Source organism: Podarcis liolepis (genome assembly GCF_965112155.1).
Source record: "Podarcis liolepis genome assembly, chromosome: 2".
NCBI lineage: Eukaryota > Metazoa > Chordata > Lepidosauria > Squamata > Lacertidae > Podarcis > Podarcis liolepis.
The window spans coordinates 60386481-60407659 of NC_139555.1; the positions used below are offsets into that span (position 1 = coordinate 60386481).

At 42.6% G+C, this 21179-nt stretch overlaps 1 protein-coding gene across 2 annotated transcripts in view; it reads right to left on the minus strand.

Moving 5' to 3' along the window:
• Window positions 1–18856, minus strand: part of KLHL3 (kelch like family member 3) — a 98358-nt gene extending 79502 nt beyond the window's left edge. For both annotated transcript variants that reach the window (XM_083488108.1, XM_083488106.1), the window contains exon 1: window positions 18756–18856. In XM_083488108.1, the coding sequence (XP_083344234.1) occupies window positions 18756–18798 (43 nt within the window). In that variant the 5' untranslated portion in view covers window positions 18799–18856. The remainder of the gene's footprint in view (window positions 1–18755) is intronic.
• Between the last annotated feature and the right edge of the window lie 2323 nt (window positions 18857–21179).

The following is a 21179-nucleotide window of genomic DNA, read 5'->3' on the forward strand; positions in this document are numbered from 1 at the left end:
GGCAAGGTGGGGATGATAGTCTGTAGTAGCAAAAGTGACAACGGGACTACTTGAGACACCATAAAAACTAACTTTTGTTCCAACAAACATTTGTAGGTCCACTTCTCAGACTTTATTAAATTTATCTAGTCAGAAGAGTACCTTTAATGCAGCCTAATGGCTTTGCACATAGTGTCACTTACCCAGTGGTATTTTCTGTACTTTTTATTTAAACAGGAGATAGGACGCTATGTTGCAAAACATGCATTATACAGGGTGAGAGTGATCTGCTCTCCCAGGAACATAACCTAACCCCCCTCAGGCTACAAGAACTCAGTGCATTATTATTTTGAACCTGGCCTGAGTATCTAGACATCCTTATATACTGAACATATGTATATACATATTCGGTCCCATAAACATTACACAATTTCGTATTTCAAATACTGTAATGATAATTCAATCAGGCTGTGAAATATGAGCTGATATCCTGAAAAAATCACAGAATCATAGAGTTGTAGAGTTGGAAGGGACCCGAGGGTCATCTAGTCCAACCCTGCAATGCAGGAATCTCAGCTAAAGCACCCATGACAGATGGCCACCCAACCTCTACTTAAAAACCTGCAATGAAGGAGAGTCCACAACCTTCTGAGGGAGTCTGTTTGACTGCTGAACTGCTCAGAAATCCCAGATATCCTGCAAGTGCTTAACTTAATTTAGAGCATTACACACCAAAGGATTCCAGAAGACTACCATTGCACATATTGATGGTGGGAGAATCTGGGGGCAAATGAAGTCCTGTGATAATGTTGAGCCTTAATGGACTGGTGCCTGCAGGTAACATTATACCTACCTAGCAAGATGCAAAGCAAATTTAACAGAAGTATCATTTGTTTGATTATTCTAAGTATTATAATAATAAAGAGTTGTTATTTTTATATTGGCCTTCAGTTACATTTCCAAGACGATTTTACAAAAAGAACAACGACAACTCAAACGAAAATACAAGGTATAGAAAAGGCAAAATTCACAAACTAATAAAGGCAGCACAAGTGTGAAAGTCGTATGCTGACCATAGAAATGTTTGGCCTTTGAGGCTCCAACATTGGTGCAAAAACAAACAAACAAACAAAGTGTTTTAAAGCAGTATAAAAAATGAGCATGTATGAATTATACATTTTAATGTACCATACAGTGAAAGTACAGAGCTCTTATGTAAACAGCTGTGACTGGTCAATGGAATGCTTTCCCTCGGTATTTCATAATAAAGGCTGTTCTGAATCAAATATTATTTTCCTTTGGGAGCCCAGGAACTCACATTATTATTTTTGAAGAAAAGGCTGCTTTAAAAAAGAAGAAGAAGAAGAAAAGAAGAACTGCAGCAGTGGACAGATTGCTTCTTAATAAGGCTTGAACATTTGAGCCCCTGGAGCAGCTTCTTTCATTACAGCTCCTAGCTTCCCTTTTCCACTCCTACTACGTATTCCAAAAAGAAAAAGAAAAGAAAAGCCAAACTATCAGTTATTTCTTTTCTCCCAGGAGGTTAAGTAGGACACATTGTGGCCGTGCAGGCAGAGTGGGAGGGCAGCAAAGCAGATTGCTTAAATCCCACTGAAATCAATGGGATGTGAAGAACCACAGACCTAGCAACAAGTCCCATTGTCATAAGGTCTCCATTTGCTTCCCTCTGCCCCCATTTTAGCATGAATGAACAGAAACCTGTAAAACAAATAATGAAATACAAAACGACATTCAGCTTAACTTATACACAATGTTCTGAAGGCTACAGAAGATGGAGAAGCACTCTGAGGTGAAATGGTGTGTGGTGGAGTGAAGGGAAGGGTGGAGTTTGAGGGTAAGTATCCCAGATGCAAACTGCTTGTGGTGGGTGGCAGTGGGGTTGGGGCACTGCCCGCCTCCTATCCTATCCTATCCTATCCTATCCTATCCTATCCTATCCTATCCTACAGAAGTGCTGTTGAAAGGATGCTAGATAGCTTAGTGATAAAACTTTAGAAAATCCTGTACCAATGGTATTTAACAACTCTATACAAAGTTGAATGTACCAAACAGCAGAACTTTAACTGCTAGAAATGCAATGTACGCCAGGCAGATTTTAAGCATCTATTTGGGCACTGCCTTTTTATGTTCAATAATCTAGATTTACTGGAGCACAGCCTGTAATTTTATTGCAGAAATAATTAGATAGTCATTGCCACAAAGCTGCAAAATATTACCATGAAATTACGGTATTTAAAAGACAGGAAGTCTTGGGAGTACAGCATTATTAAATTTAGTCTCTGCTGCTATAGCTTGGGGCAGGGAAGACAGCACCTCAAGTTTCAGAAAGGTTTTAAAATATCCAGGGAATTGTAACATTGACTAAATTGACATATGCAGAACGGCAACAGATTTCTTTGAATGGTGGGTTTTTTTAAAAAAAATATTCTGGAAGGACTATGCACCATGATTTGGTTAAAACTGAGGTAAGCAAAGGGGTGGTTTTTCTGCATTTCACTAAGGGGCCCCTACTTGTTCCACTATAATCTGAGTACTGGTTGATCTAAACTGTAGGTGTCAAGAAATACTGAAACATGCCGATACTTCAAATTACAGTATACAGCTGACTGGATATCTATTCCTTTGGAGCTGAGTTAGGTATAAGTTTGGCTGTGCTGGAAAGTTTTAGATTTTATTTGAGGGAAATCACATGTTCTTCCATTTAAGACAACCCACTGCATATTCAAAACATAGTCTTAGCCAAATAAAAATTGACCTCATAATTACTCTGATGTGTTTCAGCTGTAAGGGCCAGCTACAGTACCTTGCACATTTGATGTAAATCCAGTTATCTCGGTGGGAATTACTTCAGAGTGTAAACATGTACGGGATTGTGTTGTATTTCTCACAGCAGAACGCACTTTCTAGGCTGCACAGTTTCTTGCGGTCCATCATGTTAACTACATTGCTTCCATGTGAACAGCAGGCCATATAATCAATTGACTTGCCTTGGTCAAGGCAGCTAGACAGTGTGGACTTTGATACAACCATTGATTGCAATGTGGGTGTACGGGCTATTCGGCATTCAGATGATATTTGCTTAATTATTCACGTTAGAAAGTCATTCTTAATACCAGATGGTTGATAGACACAGGCAATTAAAACGCCAGGTAGCAGAGATATGCTGGAAACTTTCCTCTTTAAACAGAAGAACCAGCATGCCTACTCACTTTTTTAGATCTCTCATGCAATCTCCAAACTGAATGTCTATTTTCTCAAAAGCTGGTCGGCTTTGTTCAGAGGCATTTTATGGAGTAACTAGGGAATCCACTGATTTAGTGTCTGTGACAAAGAATGTCATTTGCAAAGTAACTCTTTCCCATTATTTGCACGTTCCACAATTCCATAGGCTCATATCTTATCTACTGTTTAGCAACAGGGTCATTTTGTTCCTTTTTAGTAGCAATAGTAAAGGGAAGAAAAACATTATTTTCCCTCTGAGATGAAATTGTACAAATTGTGCTCAGGGTACTTTGAAAAAGGAGTTTTAAATACACACACTAGATAGAAGCTTCTTGCAAGAAAGACATTTGCTGTTATACTGGTTTTTCAGGGCGGGGGGAATGCAACAGCTCTTTGATTAGAATGAGACAATTGTACAAGATGCCATTTCCCTGTAGCATAGCTGAACTAACTGAAAAGCAATAGTCAATAAAACATTTCACTTCCACCAGAATAAAATGTAGCACCAAATTATATGAGATTCTGGCAGCCCATGTTAGGATAGGTTCACTGTCAGATTTGTAGAAAGCAGCCAAACCCTTCTTTTACCTATTTACCCCATCCCCTGTGAAACCTGACTTTTTAATCTGTTTTCTCCCAGAGGAGCTCTGTGACAAAAAAAGAGCAGCTTTCAAAGGCTATTTGGGAGAGGGAACATCGGTGGGGCAGAGTTCAGCTCCACTAGTTTCAGACTTGGATGTACATTGTTGTTCAGCCAAGGCTATCACAGTGTCTTGCATCATGCCCCTCCTCTTATTATTCTGATCACTAGTAAAATTGGGTTATGCACTTTGCCTTTGGAATGTGAAAGTTATTTAAAATGCCATCTGTCAGTGTATTTTCAGGCCAGCTGTCCTTGCAGAACTCATACCTACATATGGACCATTACATACAGAGGAAGTAAAACAGACTGCACATGTTTCAAACAGATTCAACCCAAATATACCTATTCATCTCAAGAATCAGTCTCTGGTAAACAAACAAAGAACCAACAAAAAACAGTTCCACAAGGTTACCACAGTTCTACCAGCTGTGAATAGTGCTAACAAGATAGATCTCAACGCTGTTGTCGAGAAATTCAAAGGTTTTTAAAGAGCCTTTTTGAAGTGATACGGTGATGATTGAACAAGTAAATGCATGACTATTCATGTGGTACTTAAAAAATAATAATAAAGCTAGACATCCCACCTGAAGCAGAGGTAAGAAGGGCAAGACTTACGCTGAGCCAACAACACAAACCTATGCCTCCTGTTTCCTACTGCCTTGTTCTTTCACACTGAGCTACCAATCTGGTCACAATGTGGTCGTTCCCCTCACAAAAACTGAAATACAAGTGTGTACCCTAGTGAAGCCCAGTGAAGGTACCTATGGCCCTCCAGGTGTTGTCAGACACCAACTCCCACCAGGCTCAGCTTGCAAGCCCAACAGTCAGAAATGCAGGGAGTTTCAGCCCAGCAGCATCTGGAGAGCCACAGCTTAGCTGCTGCTGCTGCTGCTGCTGCTGTAGCCAAAGCTATGTGCAAACCTCCAAACCATTGGTTCATGGAGGACTGCTCTGAGAGAGCCACTGCTGGCTGTTACTGACAGCCCATGTGATTCTGTGTGAGGTGGGCTCCTTGATGCCAAATTGGCATGTCCATCATTGTTAGGTATCATTTAGTGCTAATATGGAAGCTTTGCCATGTGTTGAAAGCTTATTTCAGTGGCGCTCTGGTCAAACTACCCACACTCGACTGTGTATGCTGTTGGTGTCTATATGGCAATTTTCCTAACTAAGCAAGTACAGTATGTGTCATCTACATCGGGAATAACCAAGGTGGTGTCCTCCAGATGTCGTGGACAGCAACTCACATCAGGTCTAGCTAACATGACCAATGATCAGGGATAATGGGAGTTAACAACTTCTGGGGGCACCACATTAACTACCTCTGACATACATTGGACAGGATTCACCTAATGAGTCCCATCAGTGGAGGTCCTGCACAATGATATAGAGCTGGGAAAGCTCTGTCAATACAGCATGAGATTCTTAATCTCAGAGTCGCCGGCAAAAGATTCCTGCACTGCAGAAGATTGGATTAGATGACCCTCATGGTTCCTTCCAACTCTACAATTCTATGATTTTATTACTTCTGCTTCTCCAAAAGGACTCCACACACACACACACGTGCCCCATGTCCCCTGAAATTGGCTCAGAGGGTTCAGGAGAACCCCCCAGAAGAGTGCACAGGGAGAGGAAATCATTATGTTTGGCAAGCTGAAATGCATGTGTTGATGCAACAGGTAGAAGCAATGTTGAATTCCTCCCATTATCTCCGTAATGTAAAGAGGCTGATATTATTATCTTTTTATTACAAATAGGAACTAAGGTCATAAATAGATGATAACTTAATAACATGATAAGCACTGTTTTCTGTTGATAAAGAAAAGCAAATGGCATCTTTGGAGGCAAATAGTAACTTAGGTAGGACTTCTGGCAGAAAAATGTCACAGAGGGGCGCATCAAAACCCGCCATCGGCTTGGGCAGGCCGGGTCTTCCTGTTATATACCTGCTGGGATTGACAAGGCATATGACCCTCACCTGAATCTCATTTAACTCTTTGGGGGGGGAATTAGCATCAGACGTCATGTGCATGGAAGTTGCCAAATCAATTAACCAAATCAATTAACCAATCAATTAACCAGTTTTCCTATAACCTAATATTGCTGGATAGTTCTGATGAACTGCAAAAGCATTTTTAGTTTGCTTTCTGTTGCCACCCTGGAACTTTTCTTTATTAATGTCACTTTGTTTTGTAAATGAAGGAAATGCCTTGCAAATGAAGGAAAACAACTTTTTTCCTTGTATATGTTGATAATATGTTTTTGGTTACTGAGAACAAACAGTAACCAAACATAGAAACAAGATTGGGTGCAGGCCTGGCCAGGACATAGGCGTGACACACCTGTGACAAAGGGGACCTGTGTGCTTGCTTGCTTAACAGCTGTTGGGAACTTCAAGGTCCCTGCTCTCCCTTCTTATGGACCTGGAGACTCCAATAGAGAGCATTCCATGTCAAGAAGGAGGGCAAGTGGACACCCTATCAAATGACAAGGCAGGAGCTACGCCTTCCCCTCTGTCCCCTCTTTCTCCTCGCCGCCCCTTGCTTCAAAAGAGGTCCGGGGACAGCAGGGAAGACGCGCTGCCTTTTCACTGGTGGTGCCCGCGTGGCGCTTCCCCTCTGTCCCCGGAGATTGCGGGGCAGGCAACGGGGAGAAGCAATCTTCTCCCCGCCGCCCCTTGCTTTAAACAGGTCCGGGGACAGAGGGGAAGGCGCGTGGCGCTTCCCCTCTGTCCCCGGACGGTCTCCATTGCTACATATTGAGTGTGCATTTCAGTGGTTGAACATACAGCTTTATGGCCATGCTGTAGTGTAGTGCTTATGCGACTGTGAATAAAAGGTGGCTGGGCTCATCATCCCAGGGTTTGGGAGGGAGGTGACAAAACTGATTTCCAATATGTGCCCCCCTTTATTTACATTAAAAGTCTTTGTGCTCTGAATAGTGACACCAGGAACCTAGAAGGTGCAGGGCTTGTCAGTCCAACCCCTGCACAGACTCATCAGGGCTGACCTTAAGGCAATTTGAACAATTTGGGCCAAATTGGGCTCTGTGGGCTGCTCCTAGGGGGGCCTCCACACCAGGGCAATCTAGGTGGATTTTATTTATATCTATGAGATTTTGAAGACTTTGGCTGTGAACTGGGGCCCTACCAAAAAAAAACCAACTAAAGTTGGGCCCCACTTCTTCAAATTGGGCCCCCACTGGCTAGCCCTGAGTCTCATAGTTGCTTGGCTTGAGTTTCCCTGCCCTTGCATGAAGTCTTGGGTTTCCAATTTTGGGAGAGGGGACACTGCGACACTGGGGAGATGGCAGGCTGGCGAGGCCCCGTAGATTTAGAGGCCCAAGTTGCCCTGGCCTCACATGAAGTATTAGGTTTGCAATTTTCGGAGATTGGAGGTTGCCTGCTGGGGAGCAGGCAGACTGGCGAGGTTCCCTAGATTTAGAGGCCCTAGGATTCAGCCTACTTAGCCTATACATAAATCTGGCACTGGCTATATCCTATACAGGAGCAGGGCCGTCTTAACCGTTGGCACTACGGGTGCACAGCACCAGGGCACTGGCCTCTCAGGGACACCAGGCCGAGAGTCCGGGGCCAAGCGTTGGAGTCCGGGGAAGAGCCACCGACAGTCGAGTGGAGCAGTGCCTGTCGGAGTGGCTCTTTTGCTGCAGGCGGCTCTTCCCCAGACTCCAATGCTCGTGCTGAGCCACAGAAGAACCCGTGGTGCTCCAACAGGCTCGGCTCCGCTCAGCTGTTAGCTCTTGCCCCAGCTGCATGGCAGCTAACTGTTTTGGCACCGTGCCCAGAGCGCTGTGTGACATGGTGGGATCCGCCGCGTGCTGATAGCACCAAAGGCAGCAACAAAACCCAACGAATAGGAGCACATGGATCCTGTCCAGAGATGTTGCCTCCGATGCCGCTTGCATTCCCCATTGTTCTGCACTGGCACCCCACGTTGGATGGCGCTGGGAGCGTGTGCCAACAGTGGAAAAGCCAGCAAAGGAACCTGCAGCTTGGCGCACGCAACAGGATGCGTTGCACAGTGCCCACAACGTTACACGACACTCCGAGTGCTGCGTGCACAGCCGAAACAGTTAACCACCATGCGGGGGGGAGGCAGCGGGCGGACAGCGTGGCGACTGTGCATGATGCCCGACATTTTGTCGTCCCCCCCAGCATGGAACCCGCACCCCCCTTCCTACAACCCTGTGCGTGGGGCGCTGGCACCCCTTTTGTTTGGCGCTGTGAGTCCCTGTGTCTCACAGCCGTTCTAAAGGTAAACAACTATTTCCTTAAAAAAAGCCAACAACTTTGGGGTCCCCCCCTAAAAAAAGGTCAACAACTCTGGGCAACCTAGGGGCGCCAGGCGGATCTTTGCACCCCCGTGCTACATATGCTTAAGATGGCCCTATGAATGAGCTCAGTGGAAGGCAGTTCTCTCCTCCTATTCTTCGTTGAAGTTTTGGTCTTCTTGGTTCTTGAGCCTTCCGGTCAGTTTTGTCATTTCGGCATAGTCCAACAGCTTGGTTTGCCATTCCTTTCTGGTAGGGGCTTTGTCTTCTTTCCATCTCTGGGCTAGTAGCATCCACATTGCTGTTGTCACATACATGAAAAGTCTTTTCTGTTCCTTTGGAATGTCGGTACCTACAATTCCTAATAAAAGGCTTCTGGGTTTGTTTGTTTTTACAAAAGTTATTTTAAACATTCCCCCTCCAATTTATTATACCGGTAAGTGTGTGTGTGCACGCGCACTTGGCATATTTTTCTGTGTATAAGATGGTAATTTTCCTATAGAAATAATAGGCAAAAATTGTGGGTCGTCTTATACACAGACAGCAGAGGAGGGACGGGCAATTGGTGGCAGCAGCCAGTAGGAGATTGTCGGCGGCGATTGGGCGTGTGATTGGTTGCTGTGGCAAGGCCTGCTGACGATTAGCTGTGGCTGCGGCAATTGGGCGGGCTGTTTATGGCAGCGGCTAGGCATGCGTGCAATCGGCTGTGGTTGCATCGAGTGTGCAGGTGGGCTTTTTGTGTAGAGCGTTCTGATGATAGTTGGCTGCAGTAATGTGTGTGATTGCATTGTAGAATGATTTTCGTTGGTGACCCCCATCAAAGAAGCTCAACAACTCTTGGCAATCCCCCCCCCCTCCAATTTTTTTGTTGCGGTCCAAAAAAATACAGGTCGTCTTATACATGGATGCATGTTATACACAGAAAAATACAGTGATTCTTTGCTGTGTGTCTAAGATCTGAACTGGAATCCAACCAGAACTTTTCCCCTTTAGGTCAAAAAATGAGCTCTGCAAATCTTGCCATGATGAGTAGACATACCTCTTTCTATTTGAGGAGATCAAAGTTCCACATCCTTGCATTTGAGTGCCAGACATGCTCGTTCTGTAGCTTCTGCATTGTGAGAACGCAGAGATATTAAGCAGAAGTTGTCGTGTTTCAAACCCACCCAGCTCTTAACAATAACAAGCTGCTTCTCAAACTGGAGCACTAGTAATCCGGTGGTATGTTCCGTTTGGGAAAGTTGATAAAGTGGATTCTAAATGCTCCATTAGGGGATTATTTACAGTTTTCCATCTTTGCAAGCATTTCAGTTAACGTGTGTTAATGAACCTTGGCTCTGCATCTTGTGAGCGCCCCTTCTTAAGCATTTATTCGCTTGGCAATGAGAATGGAAAATACCAGCAGCAGTCTTAGGATGAAAAATGTCCAACATTTTGCTGATGCAGTGTGTGTGGAGGTGTAGTGGTAAATGTACACAAGTTATAGGCTCATGCTGCAGGGATCCTCCATAAAAACCATCCAGTTAACATTTCAAAGAAGCAATTAACTGTGTTGAGAGATAAATTTCAGCCTTATGTCAACACAATTCTCTTCCTCATTACTAATATACACGATCTCTTTATTTAATGAGATTTGGAAGGCTAAAACAATAAATGTCCTCAATACTTTTCCCTAGCAGGTCAGCTAGTTCTTGACGGGGTCCGAACACATCCTTTTTCCCTCTTCCCTCCACCCAAAAAATTCATTAGCATACTGCCCAAGATGTCATGTTTAAAGCACTAGCCATCCATTAGTAGGATGAGAGAGGAAATCTTATGCATACAACCATGGTCTTTTTCTGTACTTGTGACATCCTTGACAATGCCAGCTTCTATGGTCTGGATCCAGAGGGACATCTTTAGACAGTTCTAAACTGTATATATAATACTGAATTAAATAAAGTCAGGTTTGGGTTATTGTAACCTCAACACCTACTGTGGGGTAAGATAACAGTTAACATAGGGGAAGGTCCCCAACAGTATAACAGACAAAATCGCAGGAACCTCCAAAACAATGAAAAGCTGATTAAAAGTGCCTTATATGTGGCTTCCAGTTTCCACCTGCACCAGGAATGGAGGTCTCCCTTGACACTGCAGGGAGAGACAGACAGAGATAAGCAAAGAATGATGGGGAAAACTCTTTCTTTGAATTCCTCTCTGGGTGGGAGAGAAACGGGCTCTCACCTGCAGAGTGCCCTGTGGTCTGGCACTCACTTCCCTATAGAATGCAAGGGCAAGCAAAGGCACTGGGTGCATGGAGCACTCTGACTGTCGCAACACACACCCAATCCATTCCTGGAAGTAGAGCATATCCTGCTAATTGGACTTTAACTGGAGTAAAGTACAGGCGCGTGCTAGTGGTGAAGAGAAGACAAATTGCGGAACACCTCGGCTACAAGGATTTAAAGGTTGAGATAAGGTTTCATTCGGTGCCAGAGTTGGCGAGGGGAGGGGAGTCTATGGTTGTTGTTTTTAAAGTGTAGCTGAGATCTATCCAAGGTGTTGCCAAATTTGCTTGTTTGCCTTTTGGGCTTTGGGATTTGCCTGACCTTGCTTACTGCACTTATCCTCTTTTTCGTTCTGACCCTTGCCTTGCTGGAACTTGCTTTTGTTTCCTGGAACTGGAGCTAGCAATATGTGACTTGAAACTCTTTCCCCTTAAGATTAATAAAGGAATGCCTCCAGACTCACAAAAAAGAATATGAATCTATGTATCCACTGTTATTGTCCTGCTGATGATTTTCTCCCATTGTTGATTAAACTTATTTTCCAGATGAGCTTCTATTAAAATACAGAATATTTTTTAGAAGATTGCTTCTATTTATTTTTTATTTATAATTATTATTTCAAATTTAGTCTTCAAGGTTCCATTCCTGTCCCTTAGGTTTGTTGCATGTAGTTCCTCAACAGAAAATCCCAGAACCATGGAATGTTATTATTGTCTATCCTTAATCTAATTTCATTTAAGCTCAAGCAGCTGCCACCCTGTATAACCACATTAAATCTTGTTAAGCCATGTTTTATCCAATTACTTTAAAACCAAGATATAACAAATTCATGATTACATATGAAAACAAAGTTAGCAATGATATTCTGTAGCCAGAAGTGTTTCTTTTTTAACGTGCAAAACTCTAAAAAAATGCTATAAAATGGTTTTCATGTAGAATTATACTAAGCAAATTATATACTTGGTTATAAAATCATGGTAAAAGAATGAAAACAAAATCTTGCTCTTAAATTCACCATGGTTTAGTCATATATGCTCTTAATCATTGGCTGCATTCAGATATCATCATCATCATAATCATTTTATTACAGTACCTTGGTTTACGAACTTCATCCATTCCAGAAGTCCGTTCTTAAACCAAAACCATTCTTAAACCAAGGCACACTTTCCCTAATGAGGCTTCCCACTGCCAGTGCCCTTCCACCGTTCTGATTCCGTTCTTAGACCATGGTAAAGTTCTCAAACCAATACACTATTTCCAGTTTTGCGGAGTTTGTAAACCAAATCGTTCTTAAAATGGACTGTTCTTAAACCGAAGTACCCCTCTCATCTGGCTGGGTTTCCGCAGCCACTCTGGGCAGCTTCCAGCAGAATAGTGAAAGCATGATAAAATATCAAACATTAAAAACTTCCCTAAACAGGGCTGCCTTCGGATGTCTTAACCTGAAGACATCTGATAATGATGGCCATTTGTTATGGATGCTTTAGGTAAGATTCCTGCATTGCAGGGGGTTGGACTAGATGACCCTTGGTTCTCTTCCAACTCTAAAATTCCATGATTCTATGATTCTACCATTACAGAAATTATCTAGAGGAACCTTAGGCTTGTGTGATGCCCCTCCCCTCTTCCAGCATGGCCACAAGATCAGAAGCTTTCAGTTCTATTTTAACTAACCAGTTCAGCATTATGTCTGACCCTGGAAACAAAGCAATGCCAGATCTTAGTTTATAAAGGCAATGAACCACAGTTTAGGGTTCAGATGTAATGTTTAACTGTGGTTGATTGAAAATAATTTGGATCAGGGGTATAGGAGAGCAAGGATTAAACCCATCCTCGTCCCATACTATGGTCCCAGTCCAAGCCAAACCAACTTCCAGCTTATTAGTAAAGTAAATTATGTGGAGGGACCCAATTGTCAAAGTCACCTTTGTCACTCAATCTTGGAGGGGGGAAATGGTTCCCTTGCATTTTATTTCATGGATGAGGAGCTTGTGGCACTTCATATAGTATGTTGGACTACAACGCCCGTCATCCCTGAGCACTGGCCCTACAAGCTGATGGGAGTTGGAACCCAACAACACCTAGAAAGCCAAAGGCTCACCATGTCTACTATAAAGAAAAATACATCCTCAAAGGCACTGGCATACTTCTATGTCTACTGAGAAGCAAGGACCATTTTGTTCAGTGGGGTGTACTCACAGGTAAGTAGGTGTAGCAATGCTTCCTAAGACACAGGATGGACTGCTTTGTGGCATAGGCACAGGGGCTGAAGCATCGCAAAGAGGTAATAAGAGAATATTTGCTTTTAACTTTTTTTTGTTTGTTTTTTTACTTACGATTTTTATTGTCTTATTCTTTTTGTAAACTGTTTTGAGGTTTTTTCTTATTATAATCAGGCAGTATATAAAAGCTGTGAATAGAGAATAAGTGCACTTCTTCAGTGAAATAGGCCTGCTATTTAGACAGGCTACAGAGTGCTATCATTAGGCAGAGTGAGGCGGCTGTCTCAGGCCGTAGTTGTGGAGGAGAGAGCGGCAACAGCCATTCCCCTGCTCTTCACCCTGTAAACTCTCACATCATGAACGCTGAAGTGAGATTCTACTTCCAGTCCAGTCAGTTTCTGTATCTTGGACTAGTGGCAGCACCATCTTGTCCTTCACTTCAGACAACAAAACCTCTTGGGCCATCCAAGGGTCTGCCAGGGTTGTTTTAGGTGTAGGGCACGGTGCCTGGGATCTGGGCTTTGTGACCATTCAGTTTGTGACTCCATGGCTAAAAAAAGCCATTGGGAAACTCAGTTGGCCTTATATCTGAGAAAACAAACACTCAGGATCCTAATCAGGCAGAGCAAACCCTAACCATGGCTGGGAAACAGCAGGGGGAAGGTGGATGGGGACACTCTCCCCTCCCGATTTATCACTGAGGAGTCCAAGGAGCAACCCCCTCAGTGAATCCTCAGGGGTCTGGATTCACTTTATGCCCGAGTGCCGTTAAACACATAGAAACAGGGCCTATTAAAGAAGAAGCTGGCAACCCTACTCATTGTATTTCTCAGGGGTGGGGGGGAATGGTAAGGCATGAAGGAAAGCAGGACACCAACTTTGCTGCTGCTAACTATGTGCACAAATTGTCTGAGCACTCCTGGAGTCAGGTAATCTAAACAACATGACTCCATGAAAAAGAAGGATTCATTTATGGAACCTCCTGGTGAGAGTTCTACCCTTGAAAAAGTGGCCTGCCAAAAAAAGATTTTTAAAAAAAGAAAAGAAAAGAAAAAAAGCCAAGCGCATGTACATTAGTTTTCCCTTTTTTTTCTGTCAGTGGGTGGTGGTGGGAGGAAACAACAGGAACCCCAAGCAAATCATGCATTTTACAAGAGGCAGAAAAACTTTTCTGTGCTCTATTAATGGTCAGATGTTCCTTGGGTGGCCTCTGCATAGCTTAGCATCTTCTGCTTCGCATCTCCAAAGCCAGAGCAAGCCACACAAAGTTATACACCAAGGGTTGCTTTAATCTTGGATAACCGCTCAGCTCAACTCTGTCCCATGAGATGGCTTAAAGAACACAACAGTTAAAACTTGCTGGTGTACAAACCAATAGGCATCTGAGGGCAGAATTCAGCTGCTGCTTGCACAGATTGATTCCACTCATGCAACAGTACTTTCCTCCCTCTCTGCCGCCTAAATCTGCTCTGGAGAATTGGGGGAAATCCCAGAACAGATTTTGGGGGCATGCAGGGGAAGGAGGAGGGGAAATCTAATTGCACAAGCAGACCTTGTTCCCTGGACATATATCCCACTTAGTGGTATGTTGAATTCCACCCAGAGTCATCTCTGGGATCTCAAGATACGTTTTCTGTGTTCACCTTTAGTGGCAGAATTGTTTGTGTTTGTGCAGTAGGAACATTCATATTTGGAGTGCCTTCATGTTCTAGGAATTGCTTGGAGCAAAGTAAAATAATTCAACTACTGCAAGCAATTTTGCACATGGACAGATATTGCAGCATGGGAGCCAGAACAGATTTGATGAATTCACAGGATGGGCCTTTGGCAAATAATGGCAGATGTGTTATATGGCCAGTGAATGCATACAGTAATGCTTAATCTCCATGTCCGGGAGGTAAGTCAGTTACCTGCTCCAGATGGGTTTGCACTCTCTTTGAAGGAACAGGTATATAGTCTGGGGCTGCTCCTGGGTCTGTCTTTGTCATCTGATGCACAGGTGGCCTCAGTGGCTAGGAGTGACTTTTACTAGCATCAGCTGGTAAAACAACTGCAGTCATTCTTGGACCAAAATAGTTTGGCCATGGTAATCTTGGCACTGGTAACCTCAAGAATTTATTACTGCAACACGCTCTATGCTGGGTTTCCCTTGGGCTTAACCTAGAAGCTGCAGCTAAATTGTTGACTGGGTCACCCCAATGACACCATATAACACCTCTGCTGAGGGAGCCGCACTGTCTGCCAGTATCCCACTGCCTGCAGCTCAAGGTTTTATATTTAGTATTTAAAGCCCCACACAGCTTGGGACCAGGATATCTAAGGGACCAGTATATTCCTGCCGGGCAACAGCAGCCCTCAGGTGGGGAGCTGCTGAGAGTACCATATGCTCCTGTGATGCACTTAGCCTGTACTAGGGATTTTAGTGCTTTAGCTGCAGCTCTCTGGAATCAATTACCAGCCAAAATGAGATAGCCACGTAGCATGATGTTTAGGTACCTACTGAATAAATTTTTGTTTAACAAGGCTTTCCTGGAATATCAATTTTATGTCCGAAGATTTTTTTAGAGTTTACTGTTTAGAGTTTATTGTTTTTAGAGTTTGCTGAATTTATTTTATTATTTTCAGAGCTTGAGCTTTTGTTTTTTATTCTTTTTTTATCTTGTGCACAGCTTTGATGGCCCTACAGATTTGTTTATTATCATATTGCAGGGGGTTGGACATTATGACTTGGAGTCCCTTCCAACTCCACAATTCTACGATATTATACAGTGGTGCCTCGCAAGACGGAAAGAATCGTTCTGTGATTCTCTTCGTCTAGCGGTTTTTTCGTCTTGCGAAGCAAACCCATTGACGGATTAGCGGATTAGCACTATTAGCGCTATTAGCGGCTTTTAGCGGCTTTTAGTGGCTTATCGGATCAGCTGATAAGCGGCTTAGCAGCTTAGAAAAAGGGGGGGGGACCGCAGGAACTCGCAAGACATTTTCGTCTTGCGAAGCAAGCCCATAGGAGATTCGTTTTGCGAAGCACCTCCAAAACGGAAAACTCTTTCGTCTAGCGAGTTTTCCATCTTGCAAGGCATTCGTCTTGCGGAGCACCACGATATGATATGATATGATATGATATGATATGATATGATATGATATGATGATATGATATGATATGATATGATATGATATGATATGATATGATATGATATGATATGATATGATATGATATTATAATCAGCATCACCAGGAAAATAACAAGAAAATGGAATAAAGGGAAATCTAAATACTGAAAAGAAGAAAGCAACACAAGGAGGAATAATGTCTGCAGGAAAACCAAGCCTACCAACTTGGTAGACGGAGATTTAGTAGCTGTGACAAGTTGGCAATTCTGTTATGATATCATTAAGGCTGATTTGGGAGGCCTTGATTGTGAAAAAGAAGAAACAGGAAGGGAGGGCAATAAAAGGTGGTGGCAATGTAAAATCATTAAGAAGGCCTGGGAGAAGATATACAAAGATTGGAAAGGACTGTGGAAAATTACTGTTGTTAAAAAAAATTGAAGTTATAATATTGAGATGTACAGGTTTTGTTGGACTTATTGAACGGAATACTTTGTTCCTGTACTCAAGTGTGGACGCCAGGCCAAGCCCAGCCAGCCCCTACAGAAGGAAGAAGCCTCTGCCAAAGAAGATAAAGAAGACTGGCAAAATAAACTATTGAATTACACAGGACAAACTAGTTAACTTGAAACCCAAAAAAGAAAGAAAGAGGACTTTGAATTTTTAAAAAAGGGATAAATGTTGAATGTATAGCTTTAAAGGTTTGTGTATAGATTTCTACATTATTATGACTTTCAAAACTCACTTGTAATAAGATGAAATAAATTTAAAATTGAAATATTAAGAGTATAAGGTTTCAGTACGTGCATGAACAAATATTAAGCATTGAAACCAAGAAGGGGAAGTGAAGGAAGTCAACCAAAATCATGGTTTAAAAATTTGTTGATGGTGTTCTTGTTGTTACTTTTGGAAAATTTAATAAATTGTTATTTAAAAAAATGATATCATTCAGGCTGCCATCCTAGTCACATTTACATGGGAGTAAGCCCCACTGAACTCAACAAGGCTTCCTTCTGCATGGACATGCATAGAACTGCCATGAAAGTTAACAGAAATCATACTTTTCTCTGATACATACTGGAAGTTGCAGAACCTCTTTTGTCAGTAGCTGACTACCTTTCTTCTATTTTCAAAGGATAGATATTATTTTTTGGTGCATAAATCAATACAGTATGTTGAAACATAAACTCTGAGGCCTGCTGGCCAAGGGAGACTTCAAGGTCTCTAAAGGCCCCCACCCCCTGGCAGTGTGGAAGTTCAGGGAATAATAAACATGTAATAAAGGTATAGGGATGAAGTAGAATCGGATTGAAGTAGATTGAAGTAGAGTTGAACCATGTTGATTGAATTCATGGGTGGAAGTTTGCTGCCATCTGCTGCTTAAACATAAGAAAAAAAGTCCAGATTTGTATAGTACTTTTTTGTAATAAGAGATCCACCAATTAATGTGTTTCATAATATACTACAGTGAAAATATCGGTGCACTTTCTGGGGTGTTAATGCTGTGAGCCCCTCCATCATAGGCTCAGGTTGTATATATGTGTAAGTGAACCATATATCACAAAGACACTACAATCTTCGCTGTCCCTCATTCCAAGGAAACCAAACCCTGAGTAAGTGCCTGGAACTCCTGGAATCTCACACAGTTTGGAGATTGGAGGGGCATGCAACAATATTATACAAGACTAATCTGGAAGACAGCGAGAGAATCTGTGGCCTTCCAAAGGTTGTTGGACTATGACTTTCATCACCCTTGACAATTGGGCCTTGCCAGCTGGGGCTGATGAATATTGGACTCCAATCACACTGGGAGGGCACCAGTGCTATTCTAGAAAAAGAGGTACCAAAACTCGCCATGAACGCCTCCCTTGTTCTCTTATAATGGCAATGGCGCCCACCTGAGAGGTGCCAGAACTGAGTTTCATTTGGAAAAAAAAAGCCTTGGAGGGCACCAGAGTCCCCACAACTGATGCAGAAGTATAGAAGCTCTATCCTTTCTCACGCTTCTCTCCAGGTAATAATGACAATAGATATTTTTCATAATCACCATAGCAAATTGATGTACATCCCAAGCCTATACATGCTTACTCAGAAGCATCAATGAGTTTCACAGAATTTATTCTCAAATAGCTGTTGCATTTGACTGCAGTCATATTTTATTAATGGAGTGAGCATTCATAAACGGTGGGTTTAGAAACAGAGAGAGAGAATAAATTATCTCTTGATTATTTCTACTAAGAAACCTTGAAACATTTGATTGAGGGAACACAAATGTGTTTTCACAGACATAAGCAGAGAGAGAGAGAGAGAGAGAGAGAGAGAGAGAGAGAGAGAGAGAGCAGCTGTTGGATTGGATCCCACACATTCAGGAGCGGTTTTGCAAGGCCTAAAAACGGAAACTCTGCCTGTCAAGAAGCTAAATTTATTTGATCTCGATTGAGTCAGAAGCAGTTTGGAGCCTGTGAAGTAAATGTAATCTGATGAAGACTTTCATGCTTTCAAGCTTTTACATTTCTTCCTCAGTTTCTCAATTTTGCCTCAAAAATAGAGGTAAAATTGATGCAGGGCTAACAGAGGCATAAAATAGAGCTGAAGTACATGCTGAGGAACCTCAGGTGACTGGGAGGAATCCCCATGTTCATGAGGCCAATACAAAACAAAAACAACAACAAAGTGCACACTGGGACTATCCTGTTTACTTTTCTGCCCCAGTGAAAGTGCATGGGAAACTCCTGTCATGTTTATGTGACTGGGATGCAAACCTCTCTTGCTGAGGGCGGATGGAGGCAGCAGAGGTGGAGGCAGCTACCTGAAGGCCTCCGCAGAGCAAAGGTACGTGAGGGGAGTCAAATTGCACAGCAGGAGAAGGAAGAACCATAAGGAAACAACACTTAAGGTCAGAGGGATGCTAACAGAAAGAGAGGTAGAAATAAAGCAGAGGATTAGACAAATTCATGCAGGGTAGCCCTATCAGGGGCTACAGGCCATGATGGCTATCTCCTACCTTCACTGTTGGAGGCAGAATGCTTCCCGTTGCTGGAAACCATGGGAAGGGAGAGGGCTCTTGAGAAGGTCCTGTTTGCCAGTTTCTTACAAGCATCTGGTTGGCCACTGAGAGACCAGGATGCTGAACCAGAAAGGCTATTGGCTTGATCCAACAGGCTGTTCCTATGTACTTAAACTAGGCCTACCAAGGAGCAAGTGTGTGTGGAGAGTGGGTAAGAAGATGGACATCCTTTTATTTTATTTAACACACACACACCCCTTGCCTATACAGAATTGCCTTCAGATGGCTCGGGGGTCAGGTAACTCCATACCCTCCAACATTCCTCCAATGAAAATAGGGACATCCTAAGGAAAAGTGGGACATTCCAGGATCAAATCAGAAACTGGGATGGCTTCTCTAAATCAGGACATCCCTGGATGAGAAGCAGAAAGCTGCCAATGGCTGGGGAAAATATCAGTTATTAATAAAGACACACTCTGGAGTGCTGGATTTTGTCCATCGTTTCAAGCTAGGGTAGTTAGTCCTTTTGACTTTGGGTGGTGTAACTTTTCATTTTACGAATTAAGCCCTGAAATTCATGCTCATTGATGGGGCATTTAATAGGGGCATGTATTTAATTGAATTAAGATATGAATCATAGAGGGGGAAACAGGCTCAATGCTGAGGTATATCAGTGAATGCTATCTTCAGTTGCATTAATTCCCAAGGTTTGTATTTCAATAAACTTCCATTGGTTTCAGTGAGGGGTATAAATCTTGATTGGAACCCATCTTGATTGAGGCTCCTAAAATTTAAGGATTCCATCAGTGAACTTGTTTGGAAAGAGTACAGGGAGATTTCCAACATCTTTATGCATCCAGCAGCTTTCATCATGTCACAAAGGATTAAAAATGCAAGGGATTTCAGTGCACTAAGTAAATGGGAGCATCTTATAATATACAACAACCGGAGATCTAAAGGGAAGTCTTGTGGAATAATCCAAACCAGGTGCAAATAATGACAAGGTATCCCCCCCCCCCCCCCCCGGTAATGATTTTCACACAAAGTGACAGGAGACACCACAAGTGTGGGGGCAGTTCTACGATTTTATTTTTTAAAACTTCACCAGTGGAATTTTTGGTCTTCACATAAATAATCAGAGACATTCCTGATAAAGCAATGTGGCTCATTGGTTCTAATGGATAAATTTAAAAATGTATACAACATGAGCAGGCATACATCTGGCAAGATCATGCCCAAGGTCAATGTGTTCAGGTATCAAAAGGTGCCTGGACAGGACAGAAATGTCATATAACCTGTTCAGCAGCTTTAGGCTTACTGGCTTGGATCAATAAACAATAGGGTTGCCATAATTTCTTTCAGTCTTAAGTTCAGTTCTCTACATTTCCAAATCAGTTTGTGATTTATGTTTTTTAAGTCCTCATGAAAATTCACCAGCATTTTGGTGTGGTACATGTTTACTGAGATACATGTTACACTTCAACCTAACAGAACAATTTCCCCCTTTATTATTATGCATTGTGTATGCTATTTTCACTAATAAATATATTTTTATGCACATCCTACCCCAGTACATGCATTTTGTATGCATTATTTGGCCGGAGAACTGCATTGTAAAATTCATAGAATTTCAGGTTTCAAAGGATGACTGTGTTTTGGTTCACCTAGTGCTTTGGAAAGGTAGGTTTTACCTTTAAATGCTGTTTGGATCAAATTGTTCCCCCATCCCTAGCTGTTAGTCTTAGTCCACAGCTTACTCTGTCCCTCTTACCTCTTCTGGAACCTGGAAGGTAAGGGGACAGGTTTGTTTCACAGTCTCAGGGCCAAGCCTTGGATGTCCAGATGCAGCCTCAAGGACCAGTAAACATTATGCATCAAACTGGAAACACCAAAGCATGAGAGGTAAAATTTGTCAAAGCAAATCTGCCCGAAAACTAACTCTCATATAGTGTAATTAGAAATGGATTGAGAGCATACAAGCAAGCAGAGGAAGGATATTTCTCATGTTGTAAATATTGGAAAGAAAGTGTTGCTATTGTCCAGTGTATTTTGCAAAGGTGGTCATGGGACTGAGAACTGAAGGAAAACATTTAAATGCACCATGTTGATGGATATTATAGCTGAATAACCAGGCAGCATTTCTGTGGACTGGCAAGTATCCAAACATGTCCCAAGGCTCCTCAGATTAGCAGTAGGCACTCATACACATCTTAGGGTGACATTAGTTTAAATGACAACAGGAAATACATTAGACAGATGAGAATCCTTGAACTTTAGCATCACCTGGGAATGTATATAAAGCAGCAAATTACTTGAGAGGCTGCTAGAAAGCATGCCTGTTGGATCATTCAGTGAGCTGGGAGGATTTCCTGAAGAAGCCAAGGTGTTAGTCTAACAACCAGGCTCAGGGGGTTAGAACTT